The sequence below is a fragment of the Psittacula echo genome, assembly GCF_963264785.1.
Source record: "Psittacula echo genome assembly, chromosome: Z".
NCBI lineage: Eukaryota > Metazoa > Chordata > Aves > Psittaciformes > Psittacidae > Psittacula > Psittacula echo.
In genome coordinates this window covers 54,195,820-54,216,813 of record NC_137742.1, presented here as the reverse complement: position 1 = coordinate 54,216,813, position 20,994 = coordinate 54,195,820, and the positions used below count along the sequence as shown (strand labels likewise).

General features: G+C 39.9%; 1 protein-coding gene across 3 annotated transcripts in view; it reads right to left on the bottom strand.

Moving 5' to 3' along the window:
• The window catches only part of NRG1 (neuregulin 1), a gene marked incomplete at both ends in the record, with an annotated part of 178,875 nt that overhangs the window by 11,894 nt on the left and 145,987 nt on the right, over positions 1-20,994 (bottom strand). The window contains 3 exons of one of the 3 annotated variants that reach the window (XM_080637756.1): positions 3,192-3,215; positions 9,015-9,082; positions 15,109-15,238. In XM_080637756.1, coding sequence (XP_080493882.1) covers positions 3,192-3,215; positions 9,015-9,082; positions 15,109-15,238 — 222 coding nt within the window. Of the gene's footprint in view, positions 1-3,191; positions 3,216-8,308; positions 8,368-9,014; positions 9,083-15,108; positions 15,239-20,994 lie in introns of all 3 variants that reach the window. The other 2 variants (XM_080637757.1, XM_080637758.1) reach the window with 2 other exon arrangements.

The following is a 20,994-nucleotide window of genomic DNA, read 5'->3' as shown; positions in this document are numbered from 1 at the left end:
CATGTGCCGTGAGTCTCTGACCAAGCTCAGGCATTCAAATGATGTTCTGTCACGAATGTCATATCAGTGCAGGAGAAAATGCTCCTTACTGAAGAGGGAGCACTCATTCCTCCAATGTGTTTTGGAGGCTTACCTAGTTTAATTTTAAAGTTGCTGTGGCCAAATGGCAAATATTCCATGCAACAAATCACAAAGCAAAAGAAATCTTAATTTCTCTGATACAATGAACCTTATGATGGAATGAATTTATCCTACAAGCCAAACCCACTGTAAATCAAAACAGCAACAAACAGGTCATGAGCACTGTCAGACAAAATTAATAGCACTGATTATTTAAAAGGCCGGGGGGGGGGGTGTGGGGGTGGGGTGGGGGCAAATGGGGAGAAGGGAAGAAATGAGTTTGGTAAAACTAGTATGCTGCAAAAATATATTAAAGAAAACAAAAATGTAACTCCAAGAACAGAGAGTCAACAAAGAAAGGGAAGACAGGGCTGAGACGCCGACCAAACCAGGACAAAGAGAAAAAGAGGAAGGTGAAATATAGGGAATGACAAGGTTAAAGAGTTGAGAAGTCAACTGTAGGCTGGCACAGCATGCTTGATACTGGAAAAAATAGAGTGAAAAAATGCTTGAGGACAAAAGAAAAAAGGCTGAAGCAGAGTGTGAAGGGATTTCTCATACAGCATAACTCCTCACCTAGGCTAGTTAGTGGCAATTGATCCCCTTCCCATTTTGCCCCTTCCGAAAGCGCTTATTAGTTAGCCATGGAGATGGTGTATTATGAGGATGTCAAAGGAAACAGGAGAATTGCGCTAAGCAATATAGGGGCAAATTTGAAATGCTTTGAATTATTATATATTTTATTTTATTTTATTTTATAGCTGTCATGCTGTCAGCTGTTAGCTTGTGAAAGCAAAATGAATAAGGACATACCAACCCATTTTTCTTGGAGGGGAAGGGAGAGGAGGAGGAAGATTAACTAACAGTGGAAATCTTGGTTGACTGCACTGATTCTGTGAGGTTTACTCCAAGCTGAGGCTGTTGCAAATGAGCCGGGCAGCGGGCTGGTGATGGCTTTGTTAAGGCTGCCAGGGGGCTCAGGCTTGTGCTTGTGTGTTGGATGCTCTTGGGCTTTCACTCACTGCAGGGGGGAGAGGTGCAGGGAGAGAGTGGGGACTGTAGGTCTTCAGGGGCATGGAGAGGTAAATCCGTGGGTCTGCTTTCATTGCCTTAACTACTCCTAGCAACCTTTGAAAGGATCCTCATAGGATCTTTTGACATCATCTTGACATGTTGTGCATGAATGGAGTCACCACCATGGCCTTCCTCAAGCTGTGTGGGGAATGGCTGCCTCGGAAGGCACCCAGGTCTGGGCATGTCTTGCCCAGCAAACCAGCAAGCTCCCATGTAAACCTGGCCATGCTTCTCCTAGCTGACAGGGTCTCCCTGCTGGGGACAGCAGTATCTGAGAGTGGTGTATTTCTCTAGAATGAGACTTGGCCACCCTGTTTAGGGCCAGAAGAGTTTTGTGAAGCAGGGACTGAACTCTCAAAGGGCACTTGATGTTATACAGGTCTAGCCCCAAAACTGCCTGACCGTTGTTAACATTTACAGAGTCAGTTAATGATGCCCAACCAAACAACACGTGCTGTGTTTGCAGTGCTCATTAAACTACCTTGAAAACAAGTAATAGCAGCTTTGAGGAAAAGTCCATAGAGAAATGTATGTGCAGTGAGAATTCAGAAAAGGTTTTAGACTATTAAGTGTTAAAAATCACTTGAATGCATTTTTTCCCCCTGCAGAATTGTAGAGAAGCAAACTGACATGAGATTTAAGTCCAGATATTCAATCGCTCTATGTGCAGCCTTTTGAACATGCACATTATGGAATTAATTTCACATCCCTTTAATTCTTACATAATTGATGATATATATGTTCTTATATTTGCTCTGGTTTAAAGTTTTTCTTCTTATAGGTCTCTAGGGATTTTTAAAAGAATTTCATTCTGAGAGGTGGCTCCACTGATGTTATTTCATGTACAAAGCAGAATTGGCAACTCATTTTTTCAAACAATTTTAATTTAATTCCTCAAATATTAATGTATCCATATATCTTCTACTACAGTTTAGCACTTACGAGTGAGAAATAATGAGCTTGTGACTACAATAGTAACAACAACAACAATAATAATGATGATAATATTAATAATAATAATAATCTGGGTTGTGAGAGATTTCTTAAATTTGGACGGTTAATGGGTTTTCCACAGTTCACAGCTTAAGCAATGACATTCTGTGTGGACATTTTTAATAAGAACATGAACTAAAACTGTCTGAAAAGCATCACTGGCTGGTTTATTTCATTTGTCAACAATTTTAGGAGATTCCAAACTAAAACTGACTCAAAAGATACACTATGTGTACACCTGATTACTGAATGTTAGTCAGATAAGTACTGCCTATTCATGAGGGGGATTTATAAGATCTATTTCCATTATAATTAAGATGAAGTGTAAAAATAGTACCTGCTGCCAGTGTTCTTGGTTGGGTGCAATATGAGTTTGGTATTAGAAATATTGATCATATTTGCTGACTTGAAAATCTGGAGTCTAGCTGTAAACCTCTACTTAAGTTCCTAAATAACTTTCAGTTCATTTCTACTTTCAGACCTAGAAATGAATGTGTATGTGCATATAATTAACACATATGTAAATGCATCTAATTTACATACCTAGCTGTGGGTTTAGACATAGAATTTTACTTGGAAACCAGAGCTCAAAACTGTAAATTTGCAGATTTTTAAGTGGCTATAACAGCTTATCCATTTTTATAGACTAGTTAGTCATTTTGCTTCATGTTTACAGTGTTTCCAAAATCCAGTAACCCTAGAAGAACTTAGCCAAAGCAAATGTCAAAACTAGCCAAAATTACACAGCAGAAAAATGAATGTGCACTATGTTATGGTTACTTTGGTAATTCCTAGAATTCCTTAGGTTTGGAATATCTTATCACTATAACTGCTGATCTCCGCTACCATTTTGACAAGGGTTGTTGTTATAGCTGTATGATCCCTTCTAAAGCATAAAGAAATTGGTTAGAAATTGAAAAGGGGAGATGGAGAAAAAAAAATGAAAAGGGATTTATCTCTCAGGCTCTAAAATCTGCAGGCTAAAAGGAATGATTGGTCCATACCCATAAATTCAATCCCAAGGTGCTCTGCCAATGCAGAAAGTTGACAAAAAAAGAAAGAAAAAGGGAAAAGTTTCAGAAAAGAGCAATATACTGTACTCAAAAATAAATCACATTTAAGAATTACGGCTATTCTGTGTCTGCACATGAAACAGGACAAAAGGGCATATGGGTACGTGAGTAGTGCTGAAACGCGCCTCTGCAAGCTACATGACCAGGCCTTCTGCAAGGGTCACACACCAAAATATGTATGGGGGATCTGAACATTCACAATGCAGGGAAGCAACAAGAACTATTAACCCTTAAAGATCTTACTGAGATAAGGGGGCTATGGCCTGAGGATGCCATGTGAAATGGCTGTTTTTTTCAGATGGGACCATTAGAGCACAGGGTTGCTCTATGAGGGGTAGCATCCCCCTGCAAATGGCTCTTGCATTGGCCTCATTTTCCCTGTATTCCTGTCCCCTGTATGCGGTTCCCTGTTCCTATAGGTTGCAACCTGGAGGTGTCTGGGACTGTTTGCTCAGAAGTGGGAGCTCTGCAAACTGAGTGTAGCAGGGCTCTCATTTTTGGAAAAGAAGCCAAGTCCTTTGCCCTTGCCTTTGGGCTGTGCTGCCTGGGCAGAACCACCCTCTGGTCAGCTGGATGCACCCTGGGGTTAAGGGGCTGATGCTGTTTACATGAATCCCATGCCTAAATCAGCATCTCGAGCAGCTGGGGGTGAGAAGGCATACAGGTTTCCGCCTGGCAGGTACCCTAGGAGACCCTTCTGATGGGACCAACACCATAACTGTGATGGCTTTCACTTTCTTTATACTTGTGTGCTGTGAATTTTAAATCTAAAACTAATTTTCTGACCAAATTCAGTAGTTCGTACACAGAGGGAATGCCAATTTTTTTCTGCCGATCAGTAACATTTTAAGGGTTAAGTAAGCTGGAATCCATCCAGATCTCTTCCTAAAGAGCCAGTCTTACATGCCTACATGAACACTGCTAACGATACACATTAGTTCAATAGAAAGCTTGGTTAAGTCTTCAATAAAATGAATGACATGCCCATGCATATATATTGCTGTATTTATGCTTGCTAACAGGTAAAATTCCTAGTCTGGGTGTAATTTAATTTTAGGGAAGTCACTCATATCATGCAGTTTCTATTTTAAGTAATTCAATGGGAAGTTGGTACTTTAAATTGGAATATATTCTGTCTGAAAGCCCTAACAAGAAAACATGCTGAAAAAAACATGCATTGCTTATTCAACCTAAATGTTATGTAGCTCCTATTTTTCTTTAGCATTCCTAGGTACATTCCCTAGATCTGTTTAAAAGAAAGCAGAATACCCCAATGCTTCTCATTTTATAAACAGGTTATTATTTTTGATCTTTTAATATTTAAACCAGTATTGTTGCATAATTTTTTACTAGCAGTGTGATTTCTACTGGATATTTGTTCAGGTGCTCTAAGAAGAAATGCAAATAATTATTTTTAACAACTCAATTTTCATTCTGGATGTGATTTTTGTGGGGGCAGTATTGGAAAAAAAAATTGCTTGGGAAGCATTTTGAGTTTTTTTCCCAGAAAGTAAGAGCTACAACTCATGGTAGCATGTTGGGGTCCAGGACCTATAGAACAAGAGTCTGATGCCTGAAAATGCCGGAACAGGTCCTCCAGGACTGCATGCTCTGTTCAGGAGTGATGTGCCACAGCTGCTAGACACCCAAGATTTTGATGTGATTACTCTATAGGGCTGGGTGGGTAGCCTGAGGACATGGTGCTGTCCAGTGAGGGGTGAGCACAGCTGCAAGCTTGTGTGGAGACCTTGCACCTGACAAGGGAAGGGCCCATTTGGATCAACTGCATCAGCACAGAGGTCCAGGGAGACCAATTTCACCTCTAAAGCATCAAGATGCCATGTATCTTAAGTCGTTTAATTTTCTCACTAAATGTGTTTTGTGGGTAACAACAAATTCTAAAAAAGTTCCTTTTTTATGAAAATTGAATTAAAACTAAGATCCTCCAGACTATCACAGAGCAAAACTCCCACATGTCTGCAAATTCTGCTTGAGTGGCTGGGATGCTGTGTCTCTTCCTGAGGCTTAGTATCCATTTTGCATCCTAAGTCTTGGATCATTTCAGTGGTACTTAGGCTGAAAAATCAATTTTGAGCTGTTAAAGGATATTAAGTCCTATAGCTCCTGTAAAAAATGTTTTCCTATAACTGATTTGAGTCTCAGAAGCATAACAAACATCCTTTCTTAATTAGAGTATTCTGTCATAGCATTTTTAGCATTTAGTGAGCATTAACTGAGCTGTTTATAGTGAAATACTGTCATCTTTAACCTTGAGCAGAAGATGGACAATGACATTTTTCAACTCTATCATGTAAGAGCCTTGGTCTTAGCATATAAAGACTACAATTTAGGGTGCTGAAAGTCTTTAGAAAATGAAAATTTCAGGTAAGATTCATTAATTCAATTCATGCCCAAGAAAGCTCCCAGCATGCCCTATGAGTTCTTCTATGTTCACAATATGTATAAAACTGTTAACTAGTGAGGTGCGTAAGTCAGTTGGCCCTTTGGGCGCCATTCTTGGCTGATCTGGGGCATTTAGGAGGACAAAGACTTTACCTATGATTATGCTCTAGAGAAGCTTCATCAATTTTCTATCAATCCAAGGCTCTACCACCGTTTCTTATCTCAAAGACCATTCTGCAGTTTTGCTATTAGAGTTCTCAGGCATAGCTACATAAAAATTAGTGAATACGTGAACATTCAAATATAGCTAATATATCTGCATGGAACAGATATATAGTATTTTTGCAACACTCTTGGGGACCACCTTCCAGTGTATTATGAACCAGTGGTGGACCTTGAGTCTCAAAGTCAAAACCGCTGCAGCAAAAAGTCAGGGTATGGGGGAAACACCTTAAAGAAACACCTTTCGAAAGCAAGTAAAATTAGATAGTGCTGTATAGTTCACATGCACACTTTTGTTTCCTATTGGCACTTAGGCTCTTTAACATCCCAGTTTGCTCTGAACTTTGCAAAAGCTGCATCTGCAGAGCTAAGTTAATCACCCGCACCACTTGGTGCAAAATATGAGCTTGGCTTTAAGCCCCAAATGCAGTATTTGTCTGAAGATAACTCTCATTCTAAGTCCCCTTTTTAACGGTATGCTCTGGTTGGTGTTGGCTGTAGTAATAAAAAGTCATATAAATGGTTCCTCAATGATTATTTTTTATTTATATCTACCCTCACTGGACCCTTTCCAAAAGTGTCACTTTAGATTTGTAGCAGTTTAAGACACCTGTTACACTGCAGACACAGGCTAGGCAGAAGTGCCAGAGTCTCACAGCCATTGTTGGAGCTTTCAGAGTAGCCTAGGGCAGGTAGTGGTGTGCTCTCTTCCAGTGCATTTCAAGGACAGCAGTACTGGGCTAACTTAAGGACTTGCAGATGAGCATAACTTGCAGCGAGGCAAGGGCATCTATGTCTTTTCCATGGATGCAACTTCAGAAAATATCTACTGGCCAAAAATTTCTTTAAAAAATCCCAACCAGAGTTAGGAAAGTGAAAAACTAAAAAGGGAAACCCCACCTAAACCTGTTTTTCTTTTTTCCGTGGGTAGGAAAATTAATTTATAGTCAACATAGAATTCTCCCACAGTTTCAGGACAAACTCAGCAACAAATACTGGATCTTATGTTTTTACACGACCTCCTTTGAAATGATGCTTCTAAGAAAAGCTTCACTGCACCTTTTACCGCAATACACAGAAAAGGCCATTTAAATCTAATATATGGTAAACTTAAACACTGTAACAGCATGAAAAGTTTCAAATCCATAGTTACCAGAGGCATTTTAAAAATAACTCACACCAATAAAGCTTTTAAAACAGGGCATAAAATACACACTTGAATGCTGGAAGGTCTGGTCTCTACCCTTGAGAATTACACGGGTAGCTTCCATGATGGGCAGCATGAATTATGTATGGACATTTTTCATCCATCAGTATAAGAGAAAACCTATGCATATCTTCAGGCTCCAAAATGTCCAGCACATGCTAAACTGCTTTTTGTCCTATATACTGATGGAAATTAAATTAAGCTAGCCTATAGTCTCTGAAATCTGTGATGACAAGTAATCCATCAAAAAACAAGCTCCTATAATATTGCTTTTAGATCATAGTACATTCAGATGTCAGAGACAATTAATTATGAATAGTACACATGCATTAAAATGTAAGATCTAAGTGATTTTCTTATAGGTTACCTTTGACTTTACTATAGCCAATAAGATAAAATAAATATTTAGTGTACTTTCTGTTTCCTCCCTGACAAGTAATAATAATTAACTCATCCCTCTGTGCTTATGAGACATGTGACTGCAGTGCTGGTTCTACCAGCAGTCTGACATAGTGTCCTCTATGGTGGATGCACATCTGTGTTTATGTGTGTCTGCCTACTAAATTCCTTTGGCCAACTAATTTGGCTCTAAAATATTTGATCTCTTGCAGCTGGTAGCCACAAATAAGTATGTCAGACCTCATCGTTTATGCCATCTCTCCCCCTTTTCTTTTTCTTTCTGTGTCTTTTTGCCCTGAAACTTGGACAATGAAGAGAACATTTAGATCCCGTTTGGCATGTGCTCATTAGGACCAATGTAAGCACGTCAATTACCTTTAACTTGTAGGTCTGAGTACAAATCTCATATACAAGCAGAGTATTAGCTACCTTTCCCTTTGCTGGGGGAGTACTGCCCTCTACAAAGATTCATAAGCTGCTTTTGAATAAAATACGAGACTTTCAAAACATCTTTTTTGCACTTTTACTGCTTGATGTCAGTGGGGAGTCCATATCACACCATTCAGTGTTACTTTTACAATGTTCCTAAGTCTCTCATTTCCCCAAAACCTCAATGTCAAACAATCCAGGAGAGTATTGCAATTGCTTTTTGTTATCATTTTCATGCAACAGGCAGAGACAATCAATATTAGGCCTTAGGCAGAAAATCTAGTTATAGATTAAAAATAAATAATTGGAGGAAAGATGCAGCAACAAGAAAGCAACACCGACTGAGCATGCTTCTACTGCGGCACAGACAGAAAGGTAGTGGACGTACTGTAGAAGCTGGCCATTACGTAGTTTTGGCAGCGATCACCAGTAAATTCATTTGGGCACCTGAGAGGAAAAACAAACAAAAAAAAAATGGTACAGAAAAAACAGAGAAAAGAGAAGAGGTGAATATATGCTAAGAAAGAAGTTTCGTCAGTGTGAACTGATATGACTTGGTGAGTTCACTTTCAGAAACTGAATCTCGGTTTAGCATGTCAAAATGGCTCAAGATGCTGAGAGCAACTCATTTGCTCTGTGGAAATGAAAAGAAATCCGCCCCCCCGAAAAGCCAGCCAAACCAAACCAATCCAGATCAAAGTGTGTTTCAAGATGTTTCGAGGCAGAAATTCACCATTCCAAATTCCCAAATTGCTTTTAGGATGCACTTTCCACAATGCAGCGAGGACACATCACTCACCTCCGTGAGTTTGTTCTTTTAGGGTTGCACTTTACAGCAGTCTCCCAAACAAGAAAGCTGCTGGTGTGTGCAATGCAAATGCATCTGTGAACGGATGGAGAGATCAAAAATCACACAAATGAGAAACATTTTGGAGGTCAATAATGCCATGGTGTACAGATTTCACTTTGGAGAATCAGGTCATAAATTAGTGTGTAAAGAGGCCGGTTCCAGCTGAACTGTGAAAACACCAAGTACTATTGATTTTGTTGCTGTAGTTTGGGAAGAAAGCGAAGTTCAGATTATTTTAACATACTTTCTTGGTTTTGGATTTTCATGGGCAGAGTTTCAGTACATCTTGCTCCAGTGAATCCAGGTTGGCACCTAAAGGGCAAAAACGTGATAAGCAAAAGTACACCAAAACCACTGCACTAACAGACTCACATCTGCTGGCCTATGGAGATGGGAGTGCACTAAGTGACCTTCTGGTTAGGTGTTAGAAAAAAATGATCAGAAAAGGGGCAAGAAAGTGTAAACTTTCCAGAACACAACACTTTGCAAAATTTACAGTAAAAATCCACCAGAGGAAAAAAAAAAAAAAAAAAATCAGAATCTAGGAATTCTTTTTGCTCATCTGTTTTGAAAAAAAGAGAAGAAAAAGAAGAATCAAGACTAACAAAAATGTATATCAGCTCATGGCTTATTCCACCTCATGAAGGCACCAGAGTAAGTTTTTTCTAAATTTGCCAAGCAGTGTAAAACAGCAATTTACACTGTTGTTTTCACCAGTCACACAGAATCTATGAAAATACCATGCTTTCACTACTTCTGTAATAACATGTTGTGTCTTCCAGTAATTTCCTTTGAAGCGGAATAGTTAAAGCAGCAATCACAGAAAAAAAAAATCCAAAAAGTGAGAAGACAAACTCAGATTCCAAGGCCGGAAGTATATTCAACATGGCTGACAGATGAAAAAACAGTCAGTCTAGTCAATAAGGAAAATAAGAAGGCAAAGGTGGTCTCTAAATCTGAAGCCCCATTGCTGTTTGCCCTTGCAGTTCATAAGCAATTCTGCAGCAAACTTTGGTGCATCTTTCCCCTTGGTCACAGTGAAGGAATTTCTTTTCTGTGTTTTGCCCGTCTTTTCTGCTGCTGGGTGTCAGTTCTTCTTGCACCTTTATTCTCCATTTTGGGGCAGAGCTCAGGCTCCCAAAAGATCACTATAGCAATGCAGGCTCCTGTAGTTCAAAAGTAAGTGTGAATGACTGTCCACCACACTAAACATCTATGGATTTCAATCTTCTTTCCTTCTCCTTCTTCTATCCTCTCTTGCTCAGTGTGCAACCTGAAGTTACCTGATATGTGCTTTCCTGAATACATCTCACTTGCATTGTGTGCCTCATTTATGCTCTCCGTGAGTCTGTCATGGTGCAAGAATCATCTCCTCTTTTTCCCCTGCTGCCAATCTGGTGCTAGTCTCCTTTTCAAATTGCTTCATCATTTACTTGCCAGGGGCCAAAGATCCTTCTTATTTGCAAATGCACGTTGCTCAGAACAATCTTCCGCCTCTTCTGTCCATCCAAGTTTCATGTGCACTGAAAGCCGTCCTGATTTTTCAAATTACATTGTTCCACAATTGTTTCTAGCCTTTAAGGTCAAGGATGCTGCCCTTGTACAGGTGGGATTTCCAGAAAATCACTTTGTCAGAGGACCAGTGTCAGACATAAACACTAACATCTTGCTCAAGTAAAACATGCAGGAATTATTTGTGTAAAATCAAGGTCTATTTCAAGGTTCTGCAGATGATTCTTTGGAGCTTATTTGCTGTAATATATTTGTTTATAAAGGAAGGGAGTTTATGTTCTTCAGAGACAAGGTAACATCTTTTGGTAAGTACCCTAGAGAGATCCTAGTCTCCACAGGTATATTCAGTTGAGAAAAATGCAACAGATAGCTCTGTCATGAAAAGGTGATAGTTGCTGGACATGATAGAAGACTTTTTATCTCTCTAAGAGAAGGCAAAATGCCTTTGATAGAAGACATTTTGACTTGTGGTACTGAATAAGAGTAAAAATGTTCTACCCCTCTGATTCCAGTTTTATTTTGCACTATGCTGATGTTATTTAACACCCATCCCTGGCAAGATGGCATTCACAGCTGTGTTGGTTTTCATTTCACGGGGACCTCTACATCTTGTTTGTCAGGCTGAACCCTACACAATCCCAGTGAACATGCTGTTGATTAAAAGCCTCAGGCTTTGCTCTTATCACTGGCCAGTGGTGGTTGCTTGCTCTGTCTGTGCTTGTTTTCAGATGTTGGTTGCAGCTGTGGAGGTGATGAAAACAACTTGAACACTGGTGTAGACAATGATGAAATCTCTTTCAGACCGAGCAGGGTCAGCCCTGTTGAGATGGTGCTGAAAACAGTTCAGGTGCATTTATACTCGCTCTGAAACCATTGTCAGCAAGTGGACTACAGCACCTGCCACTGAGAGCGGTCCAGGATGGGCCAGCCAAGACGACAGCCGAGATGATGCCTGTCCCCTTATGATTATGTGTGAATGCTGAAGACATGCTATTGCTCCGATAAACAGTGCAGCGCTGTTTCCAGTGCTGTTTGGTGGATTGTTTACTGTAGACTGTGCTTTTACAAACAGCTTGCAACAGTATGGTTTTCAAAACACCTTGGCTTACTCAGAGTTTCCAGATGTTATTTCTTGTTGAGTCTGTCTTTCCTAGATCATTACCCATGTACTATTTTCTTTTACAACACTATGAAAATTTGGAGTGAAGCAACTCAGGCAGCGATAGACATTTGTGCTATGGAAGCCTTATCGTTTCTTTTCTGCCTAAAAATCACTACTTGGACTATTTATTTATTGCATTAACTGGAGGAAACCACAACACTAAAACACATATTCTACTAATATGATTGCTTTTTTCTCTACACACAGTAGTTGCAAAGAGCAGTATTTGCACTGAATGCATATCATCAAGCTGGTTTTTGGCAGGAGAGGAATGGCTGAATGGATGAGGACCTCACATTTCCATTTCCTCCACTGCTTATAAGCAAATACATTATGGGAGAATGTTTTTCTCCATGGGAAGTACAGCATACTCCCATATTGAGTAATCCATTTCATAGCCTAAGTAAGTCAGAACTATTATTTCCATCCAGCTTGTTGAATGAATCTCTGGAACTTTTGCTAGTGTTATGGAAACAAATTTCCTCTTTTTGCTGCTTTTACGAATGTTCCATCAATTTCTATACCACCAAGGCCTTTACATGATGATGGATATAGAAAATGTCTATATCATTAAAAAGTCTGTAATTCACTCTTTTGCTATTAAGAAAGGCAGCAGCATCTTTCTGTTAGAGAGAAGCATTGTTTTCATACAGTGAAATTCGGATGTAAAATCATTTCTTCAGTAACACTGAAAGGACTCGAAAGATGATCTCTGTGAGTAAGAAATCAATTTGTCAGACCAGCAAGGCTTTCCTGATAGGGTACTTCAAAAAAACACTCTAAAAGCGTAATGGATATTATATTCATATCAGTTTTTCTTCAAGTAAGAAGCAAACACTAGGAATTCTGGTCTTAATTTTGTATTTATTGAAGAAGCTATCTGGTTGTTGTTGGGTTTTTTTTGTCTTCAGGGAACTTGGGGACACATTTTCAACTGAATAGAAATGACCTAGGAACCTCAGTCTCATAGGAAGCCAGTAATGTCCAAGATTCGAAAGTCTATGACGTTTCCAAAATGTGACTCATGTTCCAATGAAACTTCTGAAAGTTTTATACGATAGTTTATTTAAGTAGTCTCATAGCTTCCTTTTTCATCTTTCGCATTTTGAGATTGTTTTGTTCAGTCTGAGGCTATAATTAAAATACATGGAGAGAACATACATGCTATCATAGGTGTTGCTGTACATGCATTACTAAGTCTTCACATGTTTCTTGAGTGTTTCAAATGGTTGCCTCTTGAAAGTAGGGAATTTTCTTGAAGTTTGCACTAGCATCCATGAGAGCAAAATCTGATCCAGTCTGGATCATAATACTATGTATTTTACAAAACACTTTTCTTTTTTGTATTTTTTAATACATAGCTAGATTTTAACAGAAGATAGATTTAGGAGCTCCCTCTTTTTTTAATAGAAAGGGCGTTTACAAAACTTGAGATATCACTTGGAAAATTCCATGGTTATTGTGAATCTGAGTCATGTTTTTTTGGTTAGGGATAAAACCAATTTAGAATGATATGGCTCATGCTTTAGAAATTTTGTTTTTGCTCACAACAGATGGACCATATGGAAAAATGTGAACTCGCTACTGAGGCAGAAATATGAAGAGCAAGTACCATATTTCAAGCATTCTGTTTCCACAGGCATGTTCTGGGGGAAGATTTATTTTCTCAGAACAATGAAGGCAATGTGTACTGGTTAGATACTTATTTTAATTAACACTGGAATACTAGAATTAAAAGTAGACATCTGTATTTTTAATGAAATAAGAAGAGAACCGTATTTTGTCTCTTCAGTTTCCCAGTACACCCACTTTCAAGTACTCTCACTTACGCTGCTGTATTATGCGCTGTTTTGCTACACAACATAAAGTTTTAATTCTGGCAAATATTAGAGGGCATAGCAAAAGGCCCTGTAAAATACCAGTAGCCCTGACTGTCCTCGGGATAAGAATCCTTTTCCACTGACTTACTGCAAATGAGATTCACCCTCTCTGATTTTACAGCTCTGATGCTTTTTCCAAATAGGTCTTGGGCCACCCAGAGTGAGGCACATCTGCCAAATTTAGGAATTGCCTTTTCTTTCAACTCCGGCCTCAGAATTAAAGGTTATTGGTTGTCTACAAGAGGGAGGAAAAGATCCCCACTTCAAGTGTCCCTGAGACATTTAATTAAAAAATTAGCCAATCTATAGCATCAAAGAAAAAAAAAACGGTCAGATTTCTGAATTGAATAAATAAAAAGTCCCCATACCTCTGAATCTGTCTAGACAATGTAAATTATTAGCAAGTCTGCTAGATGCTTAGTTCTGCTGCCCTGCAGTTTTCTGAGCAGTGTTTGGGTAGGAAGTCAAAACAGGTAGGTAAGCTCTTGTACATGCCCTGCAGAGTCATAGCAAACTGCTCATCTTGTACTGCTGGCTTATAATGATTATGGAAATTTAACACAACTCTTTCTCTCTCTTTCTCTCTCAAAAAAGAAACCACGCCACCAGAGCCAGTAACTTTTCCATATTCACTTTAACTAAAAATGATTCTTAAGTCGATGAAATATTCATCATTTTCAGCAACAGAGCAATCTGTGAAAAACCAAAGCAAAACAAAGCTCATAAAGTGCAGCTAACATCCTTCCACAAAACCAAGAAAACTCACAAGTAAATCAGAACGTTGTGGAGCTTGAGTTTTGTTTGTGTGTTTGTTTGTTTGTTTTATTAAGCATCGAAGACCTTTACCTAGCTCAGCCACCAGACTCATCTTTACAATTAGCGTTTTTTGGCTTTTAATCCCAGAAGAGTTACAGCAAGTGACAGTCTTTAATGACCATTGTCTCTTCTCTGTCTGAAAACCAGCAATATCCTCACAAAAGTGCCCCCTTTCCACTCAGTTCTGCTAGATACCACATTCATTTCCCATGGTTTGAATTCTAACTTTCCTCTCAAATCAGAGGGAAGCAGTAACTCACTATGTTCAGCTCCAGAGGTAAACGCTACCAGGCAGTATATGAATTACAGTGCTGTAGCTCTTCACTGATATTCTCCAACATAGTGGGCTATTGCAGTAGCTCAATACAGGGCAAGCCAGGACTTAAGAATGGTGCACAAACGCACCCTTCAAAATAAACTCATATGACTTCCTGAATCAAGATCCTCACACAAAATATTAACCTCCATCAATTACCATTATATTCTTTGTTTTTTATGTAATTAAACACAACAGCAAAAAGTCCAGTCATGAATCTGGTTTCTTGAAAAAGTGTTTAGTCACTACAGCACAAAATATAAATCACCAGTTTGTCCTGTATAAAGGGTATTTAACCAGTGCAGTTATCCACACACCTTTTTTTGCTAGTTGCAGTGTAGTTAGTTTGCAGTATCTGTTTCATTATTTTTAACATGAGGCTCAAGTTGTGCTACTTCACGCCATGTTAACATCAATGGAGCTTGCTGGGGCAGTATCACGCGGGAAGTTTTTCTAGTTAGCCTCTTTTATACCTCATATATAGAACACAGAGGTTGTTCTTGCTAGGTTCCTTTCACATCCATATCCTTAAAAATGAAGAAATATCTAATGCCACAAGTACAGGAAAAGAGATTTTTCAGGTGCTCCTTTAAAGAAAAAGCATTTCCGGAACCTGGTGGCTCTGCCAAAGTAAACAAATAGGCTTTCTTACCTGCACAGGTATCTTGGGGGGTTCGGGAGGTCTTTAACCATGTAGCACTCTCCCCCATTTACACAGAAGGCTTTCTGCTTTATGTCACATTTTGTGAGATGACTTGTCCCAGTTGTAGATGTAGAAGTAGCTGGAAAAGACAAGAGTGAAAATACAGATCAGAATAGCTTAGTTTTACTTCCTGACTGGAAAATGTACTTCTGTGTGAGGAAAGAAGTAAGGTCAAGGAGGATCTGGCAAGTCCTCTGAACTCCCTGTCTGCTGCAACTACAAACACTACCTAACTCTGTATTTTGTTGATTGACATACAGAGTGGAGTTCAAATACATACCTCAGAGATATGCTACCCCACACCCAGCCTGGGAAGAAGGGAGGATTTTACTAGCACCGTCTATCAAGTGACCTTAAATTTCTTCAACACACATTTATTTAATTGAAACCGTGGAATTTATGTGCTGTTAGTTATATTATGTTAATTGCATTCAAGTGATTTCGGGGTGTGAGAGTCATTACAGGCTGCTGATATAGTGCCCAATAAAATGTGGCCTTGGATGAGGTTTCTTCCTGGCATTATCTTGAAGTAGGTGTTTTTCATTGGAGCTTAACCTGAGACCCTGTGCTGATCCAGTCTCCCAGGACTGAACCCCTTGGTCCAGCCACTGCTGTCTTCCCAGGGGAGAGAGTGATAGGCTGAATGCTGAATACCTCTTCCCTTGCTTGTAAGAGAGAGCTGTGGCTGTTCTGCTTTGACTCTTAGGGAGGCAGATGACATCCTTTCTTGTGTGTGTACAATTGCTACCCTTGTGTCCACAGGGGCCTTTGATCAGTAGGCCAACTTAGCATTTCCTGCAGATGGGCTTGAATTATTAGCAGTTTGGGCTACCAATGCTGCCAGACATCATTAGGCGTCTAAATTGCTATTAAATGGAAGTACCACTGTTAAAAAGTGGAAGTACCACTGCAGAAAACTGCAGTGTTTCTTAGCTTACTCTCTGCTGTGTTTAGGGAATACCTGGAGAAGGCAGGAGCATGGTTTGGTTAGCAAACCTAGGAGGCTGCCACGGTAGGATGAGAAATCTCAGCATTAGGATTTGCCCAAGCAGTTCTGTCAAGGAAATACTCTGAGCAAAGTACAGTACTCTGAGCAAGAAGCAGCACAGTAGGAGAAACAGTGCTCAGAAAGTTCCCCCTATAGTCATTGCTGATAACTGCTAGGGTATGGTGAATCTATCTGAGGTTGCCTTAAACTAGCTAACTGCCACGGTGACTTATGGGGAGACAGTATTATGTCCTCAGCTCCTCAACGCTTCTCTGGGCTTGCAAAACTACGTCCATGAGTTGAGTTAAAACCAAGTCAGACATGTATCTGCTAGGCTGCAGCTGCAGCCTCAAATGAAAATCTCTGGCTGCTCCCTAGTTTGGGTAGGTTTTGCTCTAAATGAGGGTAGGCATGCTTGAGGCCTGTACACCAGTCGGTACCCAGCTCAGGAACCATGCCACTGATGGGCTATGTGATATCTGGCAAGTCATTCATGTTATTAGCTTAATTTGATGTTACCTGACTAAAACTGAATTGTTCAGTTGTAAGGTGCTCTCCACTGATCACAGAAAGCAGCTCAACTTATCCCTGCTATGAGTGGTCTATCTCCCTACACTGACTGCAAAGCAGGCTTAAACTCTTGAGAATAAGACCCTAATTTTTAAATGGCTAAAGCTAACTGAAGTGGCTACCTCTCATCTGTAAAAAGTGGGGAAAGATTCCTGCAAGGTTTCTGTTTAGCCATCTCCAGACATACAGAATTGAGAAATTTTCTTACAGTGCTGAACAAATCCCAATATTTTATTTTCTCAGAGACAGCATCTATCCTGAGGTGGAACAATGCTTTTATCTACCGACTGATTCCAATGGAGCTGGCTAGAAAGCTGCAAGCACCTATACAAAATTTGTCTGATAGTCAAAGCCTTTTCTAACACGAAGGCACCCAAGGGGCATTGTTTATAGTAGGCAATGTATGATGTTCTACCATTTGCTGCACACACTGAATCCAAAGAAAACGTGGTTTGTTTTTTTTTTTTTTTTCAGCAGATTTGCTATCAAGAAATACCACTTACACTTTTCAAGTTCTTTTTTCTGAGAATTAGGATGAAACAGTCCCTGTCATACTTGGTTTTCCTGTGTTTCCCATCCTCTTCCAAGTAAAACTGCAGTTTTAGCACTCAGCACTTGGGAGAATGAGCCACCTTGGCTGATACCATTTTCAGAGTGGATTTAGCTATATTGAATCCCTTCCTTCCTTTGCCATTAACTACTAACACAGCAGCTTCTTTCTCTTTCTTAGAATGATGCCTTGTTTGCAGGGGGTGCCCTTCTCTGATGGGCCAGGAAAAGCCCTCCCATGACCTCTGAAACTCAAGCTCCCTCCTGCTTCTCACTGTTGCACCCACCCACCGTGTCACATCTATCCAGATCCTGATCTTGACTGGGACCTCTAAGTGCTAATGAAAATGCAAACACGGAGTACTAATTCCTCGTAATAACACATTCCTTTCTCTTGGCCCCTCAAAGCATGATTTATAACCTCTCAGACCAGGATAAATTTATGCCTTGTCTAGAGGCAGGAAAAGGGGTCATGTTTTAAGAGTAGTCTGACACTCTTTAGGCTAGCACTGGTTCAAACAGGACTTTGCACTCAATGTTGACAAAAGACTAGCCAACAGACTGCCATCAGCTCAGCGGTGAAGGGTCATCTATGCTTGATGTCAATGGATTAATCACCACCCTTGACATGAATCATAGAATGGGGAGATTTGCCTTGTGGAAGGGCCTTTCATTCTTCCTGGCTTTAAAGGAAACTGGGTTACTAGTCCAAAGGAGATGCCTTAACGTGACAGGCTATAGCATACCAAGACCTAAGATGTAATAAATGTGGGTGAGTGAATCACATCTACACAGTAATGCGCATTTTTAAGTCCTAGTGAATCTCAAGGGGTAACTCACTATTAAGCTTAACCCTGCTGATAGCCTATCCACCATTGTGTATTTTACCTTACTGAAAGACTTCAACCTGCAAGTGAGACAGGCTCTCTGAGGATGTCCTTGAGCTAAGAAAGCTAATGCATTAATTTGGAATTAAAAAAAAAAGAATGTTGTCTGTGATGTTTCTGACAAAAAAATATTTTACTACTCCTCTGGCTAATGGAATGTTTTAAATTGAATTATGAAGGTAGATAGTAAGAGGTGGGCTTGTAGCTATCTATAATTGTTTTCATCATCTTGCTTACTGCTTTTTCTTTAAGCAGCAGCTCAATCAAAAGCAGATCACAGTGGAGTTTCACAGTAACAGCTATTTCCCAGCTGATGCAAGCGAGCTTTGGAAAGCAGCAATTGGTCCGAACTGATTACTAGAGATGGGAATAATCTTCAGCTCTCAGAGTAATCTCATGATACAAGGGCTTTACACATATATATGAGGAGTGCCTCTACCCACATTTTTGGCATAACATGGTCAAAACTGTTGTATAAATCTTGCATGAGCATTTTCTCTGCATTACTGATTCACTGGCACTTTAGTCCCAGTCTGCCTGAGCTTGGTAACTCCATGGGGTGAAGAGGCGAAAAAAGTCTCCAGTGAGTTAATTTTGATCTTAATTTTTCTTTTCACAGAATGCATACTTTTTATGGCATATGGCCAGTATTCTGTGTATGCACTGTAAGTCTATTTTGCAAATTAAATACAAGAAACACTAACTATGGTTTTGAGTTTCACTTAAACCCACGTAACGGAAGAAATGTGGTGTTTGGGAGCAGGTGTTCATCAGAGCTCATTTCATACAGTCCACAACTAGCCCTAAAACACTGCCTTTCCACACATCTCTAGCAGACATGGGGTTGGAGGATGTATAGTGGGAATGATTGGCAGCAGTGAGGTAAAGCACAGCTGTAGACAACGTAGCTGTGTGGTGTTCTTTACTCACCTAGTCATAATTTATATCTCCTTTCTTTTATGTAATTTTTTTTTTTCATCTATACAAGCACGAGATAGAAAAGCTGTTTTTCTCCTAAGTTCTACACTAAACCCCTGGCTTAGTGAAAGGACCGAATTACATGCTGTAATGAAATTGGAAAATATCATGCATGGGATAACATCTGAAAACACTGCATGCTCTACCCGCTTTTTTTTTTCCTTCCCTGAATGCAGAAAACACCACACTCAGAAAAACAACTGCAGACAGTATGAGCACAGTCCCCCATAATGTGTACATTCACATGGCACTGAAAAACAATGAGATCTGCTTCCCTCTATGGAAACCGTTTAAAGCCATTACAGTAAGAAAACTAGAAGCTATTGTGCCTTTCAAAAACTACTCTCTAAAGCATGAATTACTGCTGTAAAACTACCTTAGGAACATTTTGTGTTAAGTAGACAAAACTTCATGTAATTCTGAGCTTACCTGGGGAATCTCTGACCCTTTTTTGTCCTGAAACAGAAAAATGCATTCTCTTTCTCCCTCTTGCTTTCCAAAACCCCCTCTGAAGTTCAGCAGCTGCAGCAGCAGGACTCCCAGGCCCTGCACTTGTGAGGCAGTCTGCTGAGAGGAGCCCTAAGGGTCCTCTGAGTACAGACTGAGAGGAAAGGGCCTTGCAACCTAAACAGAATAGTATCCATGCCTCTTTGAATTAAGTTTCTGCAAAGCTGGTGTAAAATCAGAGGACACACTCAAAGTCGTGCAAGGAGACTAGTGAGATATCCATGACTAAATGGAGACAAAGTCAAGTTGCAGCTGCAGCACAAAGGAAGTTCCTTCTTACTGAAAGGCCACTTACGGGATGTAAATACGCCAGCTAATGGAAAAGATCCTTCCAGTCTCCTCTTGTGAACAAATGGAGTAAATTAATGGGGAAGAACAGAACAAGTACTTCTGCTTATCAATGTTTTCTGAGATTAAGGGTTAAGCAAAGACTACCTGCAGCTCATGCCAAAGGAAGAGGAAGGGACCTGCATTGAATGAAGGAGGGACAGAGGGAGAGAAGGAGCAGAGAGAGCAGACACGAGCTTTGGCGTGACAAAGTGTGTGCCACCAGAAGTAAGTCAGCTTTACTAACTCACATTCCCTCCCTTAAAGCTCAGTCATTTCTTTAAAAGCACAATCCAGTTCCCTCTTGACTTGCTGATGGTCAGTTTAAAGATGTCCAGCCCTGATCTGCAAAGGAAATTGATTCCCCATGTACCTCTGGCTGTAGCACTTAATCCTTCTATGTCTCAGTTAAACCATCTACATTTTCTTCCCACTAAGTACTAAGCCTCTTCAACATACTTCAACTTCCCTAATGAGCCTGATTGATTGATTTGCAAAGTATTTGTGATTGCAGAAAACCTTGGCATTTCTCTACTGCACTGAAGAAGAAAAACCGCTGGCTCCACCATAACTGTGTGCAGCAAAAGCAATATGGGTAACTTCAAGGAGAACAGAAAGCAAAACCTGAGAGTAATCAAAACGTAACCCCTTTCTGAACAGACAAGAATTTCCATATTACCAGGTGTGTAGAAGGATGTGTTTCATGCTCTTCATATTTAATGGTTTCAGAGCTGAAACTGCATCCATGCTACTTTGAACATACCAGGTTTTAAACCACTACAAACACCAATGTGTGAACATCAGAGAAAAGAAGAAATAAATCCAAATCTTTATGGGAAGAATTTATGATCTATTTCATGGGGCTGCTTAGAATTTTTCACATTGTTCTGGTGATGTAATACCTTAAAGTGGCTGTTCAGTCTAGTTACAAAAGTTTTTAAGCTCTGTCTTCACAAATAACATGCAATGTAGCAGATTCCTGGGACTTTCACAGTGGATCGTTTAAGGAGCCAGCTGTTTTGCTAGCAG